Raw genomic sequence first — 14,527 nt, forward strand, 5'->3', positions numbered from 1 at the left:
GCAGATAATGATGCATTCATGTTTAATATTACTAATAAATTTGAAAATTCACATTTTTATTGATAAACATTTTCTTGAAATGCAGTCTAGGCAGACAGATTGTTAAATTTAAGTACTTTATAAATGAGATTTGTAGATAGTGATGCGATTAGTGGCAGTGCTGTGTCGAGAGCTATCTACAACCTTACCTGCACTCCTAAGCACTCAGCAATGAGTTTCGTATTTCACTTTTATGTGCAACCAAATTGCACACAATTTTAGGGGAAAAATTAGCATGGTAACAGAGTAATGATCATTGTAAATATTGTGCTTCTCCTTGTTGACTTAAATTACATGCTAACAGTATTTTGGAAAAATATTTCTGTTAGTCTAGCTTAGTATATTGAATTTTTTTGCCAGTGGAATTTATATATAGAAGAAACACATAAATGTTCTATAAGATTATGTCTTTGAAATACACACCAAAAAGAAAAAAGGCATGTTATACAGTCCACACAGTTTGAGATCCAAAATTATTTTTATTCATTGGAAGCCATAAAATCTCATTAATATTTCTATCTGCATAGGCTTTAATAAAATATTGTGTAGATCAAGATGCCCAAAGAATTATTTCCTCTTTGGGTTAGTTATCTCCAAAATTTCAAAAAATTTTTGACAGAAATATATCCATACCTTATAAGACACTACATAATATTTCAGCATTCATCTTAAAATAGCATAGCATGCCAAGATATATTTTTCGCAGTGAAAATTTGTCCATACAGAAGTCATAGTGATTGCCCTCTGTATTGACTGGAAAATATGATTTTCTGAATTTTATTTTGTATCATTGGTGGACTTTATGTATCATTCTTTTTTCCCAAGATTCCAGAAGTTTATTTCATTAGAGATCCCCATACGTTCCTTCTTACCAAGGACTTTATTAAGGTATACATGCTGTATTCAGTGTTAAAAGTGTTCTTTGGTCTTCGCTGCATGCATGCACTCACAGGTTTAACATTTCCACATTTAACCCCAGCTTCTAAATAAGAATAGTGACTTGGTTAACGGAAGCATGTTTGGAAGGAGAAGCAAAGCTTGTCTACAAAATACTAACACTTGGATGATTCTGCACCCCGAGAGAAGAGCGCCTGGTGAATTTTCTGGACTTCTTTCATGGCTGACTTGGGATACACTTGCATTGTCAGAGAGTGTGTTGACCTCTCTGGTTGATGCATATTGATTGTGACAGTCACTCTCCTTCCCCTGCAGGCCATGGAGGCACAGATACAGAACTTTGGACAGACGCCATCTCAGTTGCTTATTGAGCCACATCCACCTCGGAGCTCAGCCATGCACCTGGTAAGACGTAGCAGCTTGCTGAAAGTTTTCCGCTTTCTTTGTACCTGGGTACAGGTCAAATAAAACAGTGATTTTAGCAGCATTTTTAAAGGCTTCTCAAAATATTGGTCAACTCTGCAGGCTTCAGTATGTGCTGATGCCCTATGGAGAAACAGAAGGGAGTGCAATTCTTACCTTTAAGTTCTGCAATGCTAGCCTAATTTGGGATTCACAAAAACAGCCCTCTTCTCTGACTCTATGTGCCTCTGCATAAACTCATTCATACGCATACAGGCACCAAAATTAGATTTGATTTACAAAGTAGGATGAAAATGTAATATAAACACAATATGATATTGCCCAATTTAATCTTTTGGGACAAGGTGGAGTAGGGGGGAGGTAGTTCGTTTTAAGAAAAGGAAAGACACATAAAGGTAATTTGTAGTCACTGCAGAGAGACAGTGGAGTTAAGAACAAGGGCTCCAGAGCCACTTGGGTCAAACGCCGGTACTGCCTCTGGCTGGGGAATGACTTGGGCAAGGTATTCAACCTCCCTGTTGATGTTTCAGCATCCGTTACGTGAAAGTAAAAATACCATTTGCCCTCAGAATGTCATGACTTCACACTGGAAAGCACTTAGACCAGCACCTGGAGTACAATACATTCTCAGTAAATGTTAGCTGGTGTCATCATCGTCATTAGCTACTCATACTAAAACTTTTATTCCAGTTTTACAAGGGAAAAGGTAACATTCTTTTCATTCTAATCTGAATTTTCAAGGCTCCCTTTTCATAACAAGACAGCCCTTTTTCAGTTTACTAGCAAAGTGTATTACATTTCCCTCTTTAGTTTGAAAATGGTAATTTTTTTTTCTGAGAAACTTCTTTTTTTAATTTTTTTGATGTTTATTTTTTATTTTTGAGAGAGACAGAGAGACAAAGTGCAAGAAGGGGAGGGACAGGGAGAGAGGGAGACACAGAATCCAAAGCAGGCTCCAGGCTCTTAGCTGTGAGCACAGAGCCCAATGCAGGTCTCAAACTCACAAACCACAAGATCATGACCAGAGCTGAAGTTGAACACTTAAACAACTGAGCCACCCAGGTGCCCCCTGAGAAACTTCTTTAGAAGGAACTTATTTTTTAAACTGTGGCTTTTTACTATTATTTTTTAAACTGAAGTGAAAAATGCTTGAAGGAAAAAAAGGTGTTTGCAGAATGAATTAAAGTTCATCTCTTTCTCTAGGTAATTATCAAGGCAGCAAGTATCCTAATTTTGGGGTAAAGAGCTCTGAAATATGGTTCATAAATATGTGCAAACAAATTTATAAGCTGTTCAGACCTTTAATTTATTTTATCAGTTACTTAACACATTTGTATTGAGTTCCTTCTGTGTGTCAGGCATGACGCTAAGCATTAGCAATACAGAGGTGACCGCATATTCTAGACCTTCAAGGAATCGATAGTCAAACTCCTAGTGAAACACGTAAATAAATGTGTTTGTGTGAAACCATGTTTTTTCTCTCTCCAATGGCTCAGTTTCAGCACCCTTGAGTAGTCACTAATGAACTCTTCGGATTGAAATTGGTCCTTGTGTGTGTGAGAAAGCAGAAAGGTTGTCACCAAGCACGCTGTTCCATACAAACATGCAGTCCCAGTGTAGACGTGGGGATGTGGCCTTGGAGCCTCAAGCCTTGAAACGAAGCATTTTTAATAAACTGTCCAAGAGAATATCTCTAACACTTTATTGTATGAAATGCTTTGGCAGGAGAGTTTTATTCCCGTGTTAGTTGTCTCTGTTTAATAATAATAATAAAAATACTTATCCTGGAGAAATGCCCAGTCAGGATTCATTGCTTTCCTGGGGAACATTGTTAAAGACTAAATTGGCATGGAACTGTTCATAAAGGAAATGTAGGCCTCGCAAGTTCGTGGAGCAGACGATTCATATGTGTAGAAAACAATTACAAAACATTTATGAAAGCTAAATCGTGGTTATTTCCAGCATCCCTATTTTGTGTTTTTGATGCAGTAATGTGTTGCAGTGTTTTATAGTGCTGAAACAGTAGGACGTTATAACGTCTACTTTCTATCAAGTCACATGCTAGAGTTTGAAAACGCAGATTAAGAGAAGAAAGGGGGCAGCCCTCAAGGAAGCACCCAGTCTAGAAGGGGAAAGGGGGTGTTGACTGTACCCAGTCAGTACTGCCCCAGCAGAGATGTGTACAGACCTCTGACAGGGAAGGCTCTTCGCTTTTAATGATTTAGGTTGGAGCCAGGAGCCCAGATCAACCAGGTAAAAAATGCAAGTACCGACCAGTTCACCTTATCGTTCATGGAGACGTTGTCAGTAACCAATTTTTCCACCAAACTGATGTTTTCGCGACGCCGACCAATTTATTCTACATCACACGACAGATCTGTAAGCGAACTTCTCACACCGCGGTCGGGCGATACTTAAATTGAGACTGGCCGTTAATGCTTCGATGTCCCCTGCCAGCGACCACACCGAGTCCTTGCCCTTCTCCCTGCGCCGTCCCCAGAGGATGCAAGTTCGCCTTGCTTTGCTCCCTGCTCGTGCTGGCCTTGTCTGTGCTTACCTCCATCTCCCCAGAGCTCTCACTAACCATGTCATCCCTTTTGTCTCCTTCTGCCCTCTTCCCTTTCTATTCAACAGTGTTTCCTTCCACAGAGTCCACTCATGTTTAAAGATCAGATGCAACAGGATGTGATCATGGTGCTGAAGTTCCCGTCCAATTCTCCGGTGACCCACGTGGCAGCCAACACCTTGCCCCACCTGACCATCCCTGCGGTGGTGACCGTGACCTGCAGCCGACTGTTTGCAGTGAATCGATGGCATAACACAGTAGGTAAGCAGGCATCTAAGCAGGTGACTTACGGAAGGTGTCTTACGAGCTGCAGTTAAGTTAAGGTAAGGTAAGCGTGCTGAGGGCTACCTAATATGCCAGATCGTCTACAAAAAGCAGTAGAGCAAATAATTGCCAAACCTGACGAAGTGAGTCTCGTGTGTCTTACTCACTACTGCTATATGTTAGGGCCTCGCCTCACAGAATGCTTGGCTACTGGTTAAGTAGTCAATAAATATTTGATGAATTAAAGCCGTTCTACAAATAATTCAGGTCCTCCCACCCTCCTGTACCTCAGCCCTGCAAACAAACAAACAAACAAAAACACTTTTATCCCATATTAAATGAAAGTGAGTTTGAATCTGGATTTCCTAGATGCTGGTTTCGAAATCTTTTTCTTCCACCTAATTTATTTAGCAAATATTTGGCCACTGTGTGTCACATAGTCACGAGCACTGGGAGAACAGCAGTGAACAAGACAGACCCCACTTTCCTCCTTGGGTGGAACTGAGAGTCTTTGAGAAAAGACAACATCTAAATTGTTCAGTGATTTCCCGCATGGTTTCTTTAAGCGCATTCCTGAAAGTTCCGGCTAGTACATCTTGAAGTGATATAATTCTGGTGTCACAATTAGATGTATTAATACTTACCTAACCAGGACAGAAATGGATGTGACCAAATGATTTATTTGGCCAAATTCACCCCTTAAGGTCTCCCTGGAAGCCTATCTCCAGGGCTAAATGGATGAGTCCATGGTGAATTAACCTGACATTTCCTCTTCTACTGACTTCTGTATTCCTCTGAAAAATGGTATCATTTATATCATAACTTAATCTTCTAAGAGGTTCTAAATGCACTTATTTTATATTTATTGCTGATACTCTCAACATGAAGTATAACTACTTCCATTTGATCAGAAATATGCAACAAACATCTTAAGAAAAAAAATATAACTATTATCCACGGTAGTCTTAGCCTTTCGAAATGTTTTGCACTGAGAAAAAAACTACAAAGGATTCATTTTTTCGCTAGCATTGTTCAAAAGTATTATATATGTTATATAATCACATGTAAAAAATTATGACTAATGAACTCAATCAAGCCCTAAATATTAATCCTCTAAAAGTAGCTTTTCCTGAGCTTAAGGTCTTAGGTGTGTGTCATTTCTACTTACCTTCAACTGACTTGTCATATATTGAGTGAAGCTGGGAGCCCCATCTCCCCCTCTGCCCTGGCCTAGGTGAGCCCGGCCATGCTCACACCCACCACTACGTGCAGGCACAGCCTTTCTTAGATTTCAGGCTCCTTGGTTGCCCGGAAATCTTAGCTCTCTGACGGGTTCAAGAAATGTTATGATCTTCTATTTTGTGCTGTTTTTTCATGTTGTTAGAATGAGAACAAGACTCTTTTCAGCTTTCCACATCTCCGTGGAAACCAGGAGTTCCTGTTGTGATGATTTCTTTTGAGAGTATCTACAAAGATGTGTAGTATGACAGTCATTCTTACAACAATTTGCCAAATAACTTCTAAACCATACTTTTCCACAATCATCATGAAACACTGCATCTTAGGAAATTCCCCCTTTCCAAGAATTTTATGGTAGTTTTCTCCTTCTGTTTAAACTTTAGGCCTCAGAGGAGCTCCAGGATACTCCTTGGACCAAGCACATCATCTTCCTATTGAAATGGACCCCTTAATCGGTACGCTAACCACAAAAATACATTTTCATGAATGCTAGCTGTGCACAGATTCCTGTGCACTTACTACAAAAGACAGTCGAATGGCAATTTTTCTGCCATAAAATTAATGTGCAAATAACATGAAATTACCATCAAGGGGCTGTGTAAATCATATGCCATCTAACAACTTTTTGGTATTTACGACAATTATTTGTGGCATTTTCTTGATATTTTAGGAGGTTGTTTTAAGTTGGTTCTAAACAAGGCAAATCATTCCGAACTGTCCTTTCTTTCTGCCTAAACTATTCTTTGACAACTTTATATTATTTGAAATAGGTAAGGCCTCAAAAAAAATTATTAAAGCGGCAGGGCACCTGGGTGGCTCAGTCGGTTAAGCGTGCGACTTTGGCTCAGGTCATGATCTCACGGTTTGTGAGTTCGAGCCCCGCGTCAGGCTCTGTGCTGACAGCTCAGAGTCTGGAGTCTGCCTTGGATTCTGTGTCCCTCTCTCGCCATGCCCCTCACTCATGCTCTGTCTCTCTCTCTCTCTCAAGAATAAATAAAACATTTAAAAAATTTTAAAAATAAAAAAATTATCGAAGGAAACTAATATGAAGGACATCTTTTCTAAAAATCTCCATTCAACAGGGCCAACTTTTTTAAATTAAATATTTCATGTGAATTGCAAACTATGAGCTGTAACTCTTTGCAACAGATAATGGAAATATTTTAAAATCACATACATATTTATTAACATGGGATCCTGAGCAAGCCCCTTAATTTTTCTAGGCCTCAGTTTCCTATCTGCAAGATGGCTGATCATGATGTTTGTTCTGCCTTTCTCATGGGATCATATAGAGAACTAAATTAGAAAAAAGTTGAAAATGGTATGAAATATTATAAATCCATATACAGGTTTTGGTATTCTTTTCTTAGATTAATTCACCCTTCATCTCTGAACCCAGAAATAAATTAAAAGGTGGCCAGTTCAGTTAGTTACTTATACCCCTACACAAAATAGCATTTACATGTCTATGGGAAATTATAAGGTTTAGGACTAGGAATATTTTTAGAGTCTAGTCCAACTATTCTTTGTCCGAGAGACTTCAACAATGTCACATACAGCTAGAAGGTAATCATGGAAAAATTAGCAACTCTATTCTAATTAATCAAGACCAATTATGCAGTTTTCAAGTGACTCAGAACCTTTGATTTTCTTTTCCTTTCCTACCTTTTTGTTGTTGTTGTTCCATTTTGGGGGGCTTACCTCCCTAGTCGTTATTATTGTACCGTTAGAGGGAATCCACAAAGAGTGGCACTTCAGTCTAATTGGCGTTAGAGAATGCGGGTGATCTCCTACGTCTGCATCTTCTGTTTAAGAATTCAGCCCAGGGATTTCGCCTGAAAGGACAGAGCAGAGCACGGGACAGGCTGGCATGCAGACAGGCACTGGGGAAATCAGACGGTGTCTCCGAGTTCCTGACTTTATTCAGATTCAGTCCCAGCGCTATCCCCTGATTCTCTGCCTGTCTCTTTCCTCCCCAATCCTTCTCCCATGTTTTTTATTCCTCTCCTCCCCTGCCAGCCCATTCTGGAAAGGCCTTCTGTTTGTTGACAATCCAGGTCTTTAAGGCTGCTGACCTAAAGCTCCCTGTGGGGCTGCCCACATAACAACATCCCATGCTCAAACCCTTCCCCCTTTTCTTTTTCCACATGAGTTGTAAATGCCATCAGAAAATGACAGATTGGGGCAAATATTAAGACTTTTTTTTTCCTTACATACCATACTTCACATAATGTTCATTCCTCCTTTATTGTGGAACTTGTTAGACACTAATGAACTTGTGCATAGTGAACATGGATACAATTAAATGCTTTCAAATATTTTTTACTTTATTTTAAATTCATTATCTGAATTCTTCATATTGTTGTTATTTATTGGTGGAGAAAGAACTTAAATTTCTGACAACTTTTAAATATGTAATATGGTTCATAAATAGCCACTGCTGCTAAAAAAAAAAAAAAAAAAAAAAAAAAAAGCTTATGTTCCTCATGGGGAAATGTTAAAAATCTTAATAATCTTATAGCCTCAAAAATCCATTTCTAGATAAGTGAAGCATAAAAATATTCCTCCTGTAAGTGTTTGATGAAAGTCTTGTGGAGTCCTTCTTTAAATTCTCTTTTCCATTTATGTTTAGCCAATAACTCTGGTGTGAACAAACGGCAGATCACAGACCTTGTTGACCAGAGTATACAAATCAATGCACATTGTTTTGTGGTCACAGCAGATAATCGCTATATTCTTATCTGTGGATTCTGGGATAAGAGCTTCAGAGTTTACTCTACAGAAACAGGTAAGCTTAACTATAGAATACCTTATTCCCTTCCAAATGCCTATTGTTCTGTAAAATAAAATCATACTTAATAATGTAGGCATTTTCATCTTGAGTGCCAAGATCCAAATTAAATGTTCACATTATAAGTAACTAGTTATAATGCCATCCATTCCAAACCTCAGCGTGAGTCCTGATTTCATAGGACAAATAGGACTATTGTCCCTTTCCCAAATCAAATCCAGTAAAAGACCTTAAACCTCCCTCCCCTTAGTCTGACCCAAACCCTGGGGACTAAAAATCACAGTTGTGTTGTTTTAGAAGTCATTTCCTTAAAAATCCCAAGTAACATTCTTGTATTGTTTTTCAGAAGAAATTCAAGAAAACATCTGTAGCTAAATTTGAATTAGCTTATAAATGTTCACGTTTACAGATTCCTTTTCACAAATCTAGTAAAATAAAGTTAAGCTTATTACCATTTAAAGGAAAATAGCAAATGAATTAAACCCACCCTTTCTGTGTTTCAGGGAAATTAACTCAGATTGTGTTTGGCCACTGGGACGTGGTCACGTGCTTGGCCAGGTCGGAGTCATACATAGGCGGGGACTGCTACATTGTTTCTGGGTCTCGAGATGCTACCCTACTTCTCTGGTACTGGAGTGGGCGACACCATATCATAGGGGACAACCCGAACAGCAGTGAGTATTTGTCTAGAAGCGTCCCCTCAGACAATACATTTATTTAAACATACTTTGCCTTTTTTATTTTTCTAACAGCTTTTCCTGGGGTTGTGAGACTTTTAAAAAAGGAGAGCTTTAGGGGCGCCTGGGTGGCGCAGTCGGTTGAGCGTCCGACTTCAGCCAGTTCACGATCTCGCGGTCCGGGAGTTCGAGCCCCGCGTCGGGCTCTGGGCTGATGGCTCAGAGCCTGGAGCCTGTTTCCGATTCTGTGTCTCCCTCTCTCTCTGCCCCTCCCCCGTTCATGCTCTGTCTCTCTCTGTCCCACAAATAAATAAACGTTGAAAAAAAAGTTTTTTTTAAATAAAAAAAATAAAAAATAAAAAAAAAAAGGAGAGCTTTACGTAGCAAAAATGTTTGTTAGAATGTCACTATGTTCAAAGTACAAACAAGGGCAACCACTGTAACCTTCAACCTGGGAAAAGTCCCAGGTCCCCTCACATTGACCCTCTCTTTGGCAGCCCATCCCCAATCTCCCAATGTCTTTATCCTTCAGAAATCTCTTTCAGTGTCACCTGGTCCATTAAACTTCTTATAACTGCTCTCAACTGAATATACTCTCTCCCTTCTCTGAATTTCCTCAGAGTGCCTCAGTGAGGACACTTCTTACTTTCTACCACACAGTTGAGTAAATATCTGTTTATTCATTTAACGATGATTGAGTACTCCCTTCAGATTAGGCATTGGGAAGGCAAAAACTGAAGGAGACAATTTCTTTGTGATGGTTCCTGACTATTCTTTATTCACCAGCGCTCCCTAAAATATCCCATAGGAAAAGAATGGGGGCGGACTCCAGAGTAAAATAATTTTAGAAAACTCTGCATATACTCTTATTCTCTAGGTAAGTTCTGAAAGTCTTACACAAATAAATCTGTCGAAATTTGTTTAACCCACTCTGCTCCTGGCAGAATAGTTATTATTCTTTGGAACTGCTGTTCTGAGGAAACACTGAAATGGACTATGAGTCTCTCTCTTTCCATTCTCAGTCTCTGGTTCCTGGCAAAGTGACACACATAATGGTTTTTTCAATAAGTATTGTTAAATGGAGAACTAGATATTGAAGGAAGATGGCGGCTTAGGAGGACGCTGGGCCCACCTCGTCCTGCTGATGACTTAGATGCCACCCACATCTGCCTAAATGGAGAACTAGATAAGAGATTGCCTAGAAATAGTCACTGTTTTTAATTACCAAGGTTTCAATAGTTTCAATGCAAATATTTCCTATAAAATAGAGAATGGTTTCTGGAAAGCGTTGATGATGTCTGGTGCTTAAACCAGGGCGATTCTAATTGTACTTCATACATTGGTCACAGCTTAAAGAATACTCCGAAACCAACTGAAACATGAGTTTGGGTCATATGTACAACAAGACAGAGATAAGAATTTTCCGGGGATGCTGTGTACCTGCCACTAAAATATTGTAAGAGCAGATGAGAAGTACACGAGATGCTCTGTTCCAGCCACGTGGCTAGAGCCTAGCTGAGGATGAAAGCCCAGTTGTATAATCTGTCCACCTTGCCAGTCCCACCCACCCCCGACTCTTACACATTTTGACAGGAATATTGCAAAAATAGGAAATGGCTTTTCATTGCTAGGAGCCAAGGCCCTATCATAGTAGAGAAGAAAATAGAGAAATATATAGAAATATATACATATGAATGAAGATAGTGGGAGATGAACTAGAGGACCAAATGTTACATGGGGTTTTATTCGTGCTGCCCACAGCTGGAGCTGAAGAACAGTAGATGAAGAAACTCAAGGGTACCATGGAATCATGTTTCTTAGCATAGATAAGAGAGAGTGTGTGCGTCTTACGTATCAGCCTCTGCTTTAAGTTGTGAACTAAGATGTGATGCTGGTTTGAGGGAAAAAACATTCAGCGTTGCTTGCTTTCCAACCAGCTCAAATAATTAGCTACCATGTCTACATTATAACAAATATACTCCAAATACTAAAAAATTAACCTCCTTATTTATTCTTTTCTATAATATCCCTTAAAAAAACAGAAACTGCATTTTTAGCAGAATTCTAGTGTATGTGCATGTGTGTGTATGTGCGTATAAGACATTTGATCTACCATTGGTGGCTTTCTTATTCTCAAGCATTGTACGTTATCACATGTATTCTATCTGAATTCATTTTTTCATATTTACACATCTCCTTTATTTTCATAGTAGTGTAGCATCCATTAGAAAAGTTGAATTAAGTAGCAGGCCCATGTAGTATCTTCCATCTGTATTGATAAAAATTGTAAGTTTTTAAATTAAAAAAATATTTTTAAGAAACGAAATAGTGCTTTTTATTTTAAGTTTACTTTGAGAGAGAGCTCAGGCACGCGCAAGTGGGGTAGAAGCAGAGAGAGAGGAGGGAAATAGAGAAAGAATCCTAAGCACGCTCCGTGCTGTCGGTGCAGAGACTGATACGGGACTCCATCCACGAACTGCGAGATCGTGACCTGAGCTGAAGTCAAGAGTCAGATGCTTAACCAGATGGGCCACCCAGGTGCCCCCAGAGTAGTGTTTTAAATTTCTTTCAATAAATCTTCAAAATGAAGCTCAGAAATGATGAAAATGATATTTCCAAAAAGAGGATTTATTTCTTAAAAGCTCCCAGCTGGTAGCCAAGATAAGATATTTTGTATATTGTACTGCTATGAGGTAAAGAGTTTTAATGTTAAATTATAGTAATTATCTGTGTTAGCTACTTTACTTTATATTATTTTCTAATGATCTTTTTTTTTGAATGAGAAAAACAATTCTTTATTTTTTTTTTGATATATATGAAATTTATTGACAAATTGGTTTCCATACAACACCCAGTGCTCATCCCAAAAGGTGCCCTCCTCAATACCCATCACACACTTTCCCCTCCCTCCCACCCCCCATCAACCCTCAGTTTGTTCTCAGTTTTTAACAGTCTCTTATGCTTTGGCTCTCTCCCACTCTAACGTCCTTTTTTTTTTTTTTTTTTTCCTTCCCCTCCCCCATGGGTTCCTGTTAAGTTTCTCAGGCTCCACATAAGAGTGAAACCATATGGTATCTGTCTTTCTCTGTATGGCTTATTTCACTTAGCATCACACTCTCCAGTTCCATCCACGTTGCTACAAAAGGCCATATTTCATTTTTTCTCATTGCCACGTAGTATTCCATTGTGTATATAAACCACAATTTCTTTATCCATTCATCAGTTGATGGACATTTAGGCTCTTTCCATAATTTGGCTATTGTTGAGAGTGCTGCTATGAATATTGGGGTACAAGTGCCCCTATGCATCAGTACTCCTGTATCCCTTGGGTAAATTCCTAGCAGTGCTATTGCTGGGTCATAGGGTAGGTCTATTTTTAATTTTCTGAGGAACCTCCACACTGCTTTCCAGAGCGGCTGCACCAATTTGCATTCCCACCAACAGTGCAAGAGGGTTCCCGTTTCTCCACATCCTCTCCAGCATCTATAGTCTCCTGATTTGTTCATTTTGGCCACTCTGACTGGCGTGAGGTGATACCTGAGTGTGGTTTTGATTTGTATTTCCCTGATAAGGAGCGATGCTGAACATCTTTTCATGTGCCTGTTGGCCATCCGGATGTCTTCTTTAGAGAAGTGTCTATTCATGTTTTCTGCCCATTTCTTCACTGGGTTATTTGTTTTTCGGGTGTGGAGTTTGGTGAGCTCTTTATAGATTTTGGATACTAGCCCTTTGTCCGATATGTCATTTGCAAATATCTTTTCCCATTCCGTTGGTTGCCTTTTAGTTTTGTTGGTTGTTTCCTTTGCTGTGCAGAAGCTTTTTATCTTCATAAGGTCCCAGTAATTCACTTTTGCTTTTAATTCCCTTGCGTTTGGGGATGTGTCGAGTAAGAGATTGCTACGGCTGAGGTCAGAGAGGTCTTTTCCTGCTTTCTCCTCTAAGGTTTTGATGGTTTCCTGTCTCACATTTAGGTCCTTTATCCATTTTGAGTTTATTTTTGTAAATGGTGTGAGAAAGTGGTCTAGTTTCAACCTTCTGCATGTTGCTGTCCAGTTCTCCCAGCACCATTTGTTAAAGAGGCTGTCTTTTTTCCATTGGATGTTCTTTCCTGCTTTGTCAAAGATGAGTTGGCCATACGTTTGTGGGTCTAGTTCTGGGGTTTCTATTCTATTCCATTGGTCTGTGTGTCTGTTTTTGTGCCATCTAATGATCTTTTAAGCCAAAAGATAATTAACAATTGCTGTAGCTTTGGTCCATCAGTTATCAAGAAAAATTAAATATAGTAATATTTGGACTGTTTAAAGTTCCTTACAATGGGAGCTCCCTAATGAAAATATTTATATTAATCCTTAAGAACAAAACTCTGAACATTGTATTTGTTAAGATGCAGCATTTTATTTAAGCTTTCAATAAAGACAAGATTATCCTTAAGGAATTAAGAATATTATCAAAGCATATTATTTATTATTGCCTCCATTTATAAGAATTTATTTTTGATCAAAACTGTTGTCATCATTATGAACATAAACCACTTCCTAAAACCCACTCTGTCAAAACTTGCTTGGACATTTAATATGGACATATATCATAAGGCTTTATTTCATCCACCATCCTTAATATAAGGTGAAAAATTGCTCTTCTAGAATAAACAGCATGATCACCTGAAGTGTTAGTCAAGCAACAAGCATGTATTGAGTGCCTCCTGGGTGCTAGTCCTGCCTTAGTAGCTGAGAATGCCGGGTAGTCAAAGTCTCTGACCTGTGGTTTACAAAAACCTATATTGTACTAATCTCCAAACTCCTTTTTCTGCTTGAACGTACTAAACACATGGAGTATTTATTACACGGATCATAAATTGCCATCAGATAATAATGTTTGGTCTTGTACTATGAAACGTTTAGTCTTCCACCTGGGGGACAAATTGATAATTATGTAAAAACTAGTATCAGCTTCTTACCCTATGAATAATTGTAATAGTAAAAAAGATTAATAATTGGTCATATTTTGTACTTGATTGACTTGACCGATTTATGACTTTGCCTAATCTGTTGAAACAGCCAACTTAGCAGCACATATATGCATGACTAGAGAGACCACATATATTGGTCCAGCCACTGTTTGTAAAGGCAGCCTCTGCACACACTGAACTGACGGTCACATCAGGGATCAGCCGTGGGTGTTGACATAAACATAGTCCTTGCCATCAGAAAACTCACAGCACGAGAGGAAAGGATTTTTTGCTTCTGTCCCAGTTTAATCTATTCTAGCCACCAATTCACAGGTCAGAGAACCAGGCCGTATGTGTTTTCTATCTTATAATGCATTGCTACTCAAGACGAAAAAGCTCGTTATGTCTAAATTCATATTAAAGTGTGTGACACAATGCCCTTCGGTTTTGAGGGTTGTATATATTAACCTAGACTTGAAGGGGGAAGTCCTAGTGTGAAACATAATATCCCAGTAGCTGTTAGAATCCCGGGATTGGTCGTGGTAAGGACATTGAATTGCTTTGTATGTCAGAGGCCGAATCAGATGTATATTCAGCACAACATAAAATGATAGGATCCATTTACTCACTTTCTCAAGATTAATTCAGGTGGCTCTCTAATATATTTATGTCTCTTTCGCATT

At 38.9% G+C, this 14,527-nt stretch overlaps 1 protein-coding gene across 7 annotated transcripts in view; it reads left to right on the top strand.

Moving 5' to 3' along the window:
* NBEA (neurobeachin) overlaps positions 1-14,527 on the top strand; it is a 691,423-nt gene that overhangs the window by 662,274 nt on the left and 14,622 nt on the right. For 5 of the 7 annotated variants that reach the window (XM_047078787.1, XM_047078809.1, XM_047078796.1 and 2 more), the window contains 5 exons: positions 1,252-1,341; positions 3,994-4,186; positions 5,812-5,883; positions 8,061-8,216; positions 8,723-8,893. In XM_047078787.1, coding sequence (XP_046934743.1) covers positions 1,252-1,341; positions 3,994-4,186; positions 5,812-5,883; positions 8,061-8,216; positions 8,723-8,893 — 682 coding nt within the window. The remainder of the gene's footprint in view (positions 1-1,251; positions 1,342-3,993; positions 4,187-5,811; positions 5,884-8,060; positions 8,217-8,722; positions 8,894-14,527) is intronic. The other 2 variants (XM_047078803.1, XM_047078833.1) reach the window with 1 other exon arrangement.

Source organism: Lynx rufus, unplaced genomic scaffold, assembly GCF_022079265.1.
Source record: "Lynx rufus isolate CCGP_SWC_20201006 ecotype Redwood Valley unplaced genomic scaffold, mLynRuf1.p SCAF_1, whole genome shotgun sequence".
Lineage (NCBI taxonomy): Eukaryota > Metazoa > Chordata > Mammalia > Carnivora > Felidae > Lynx > Lynx rufus.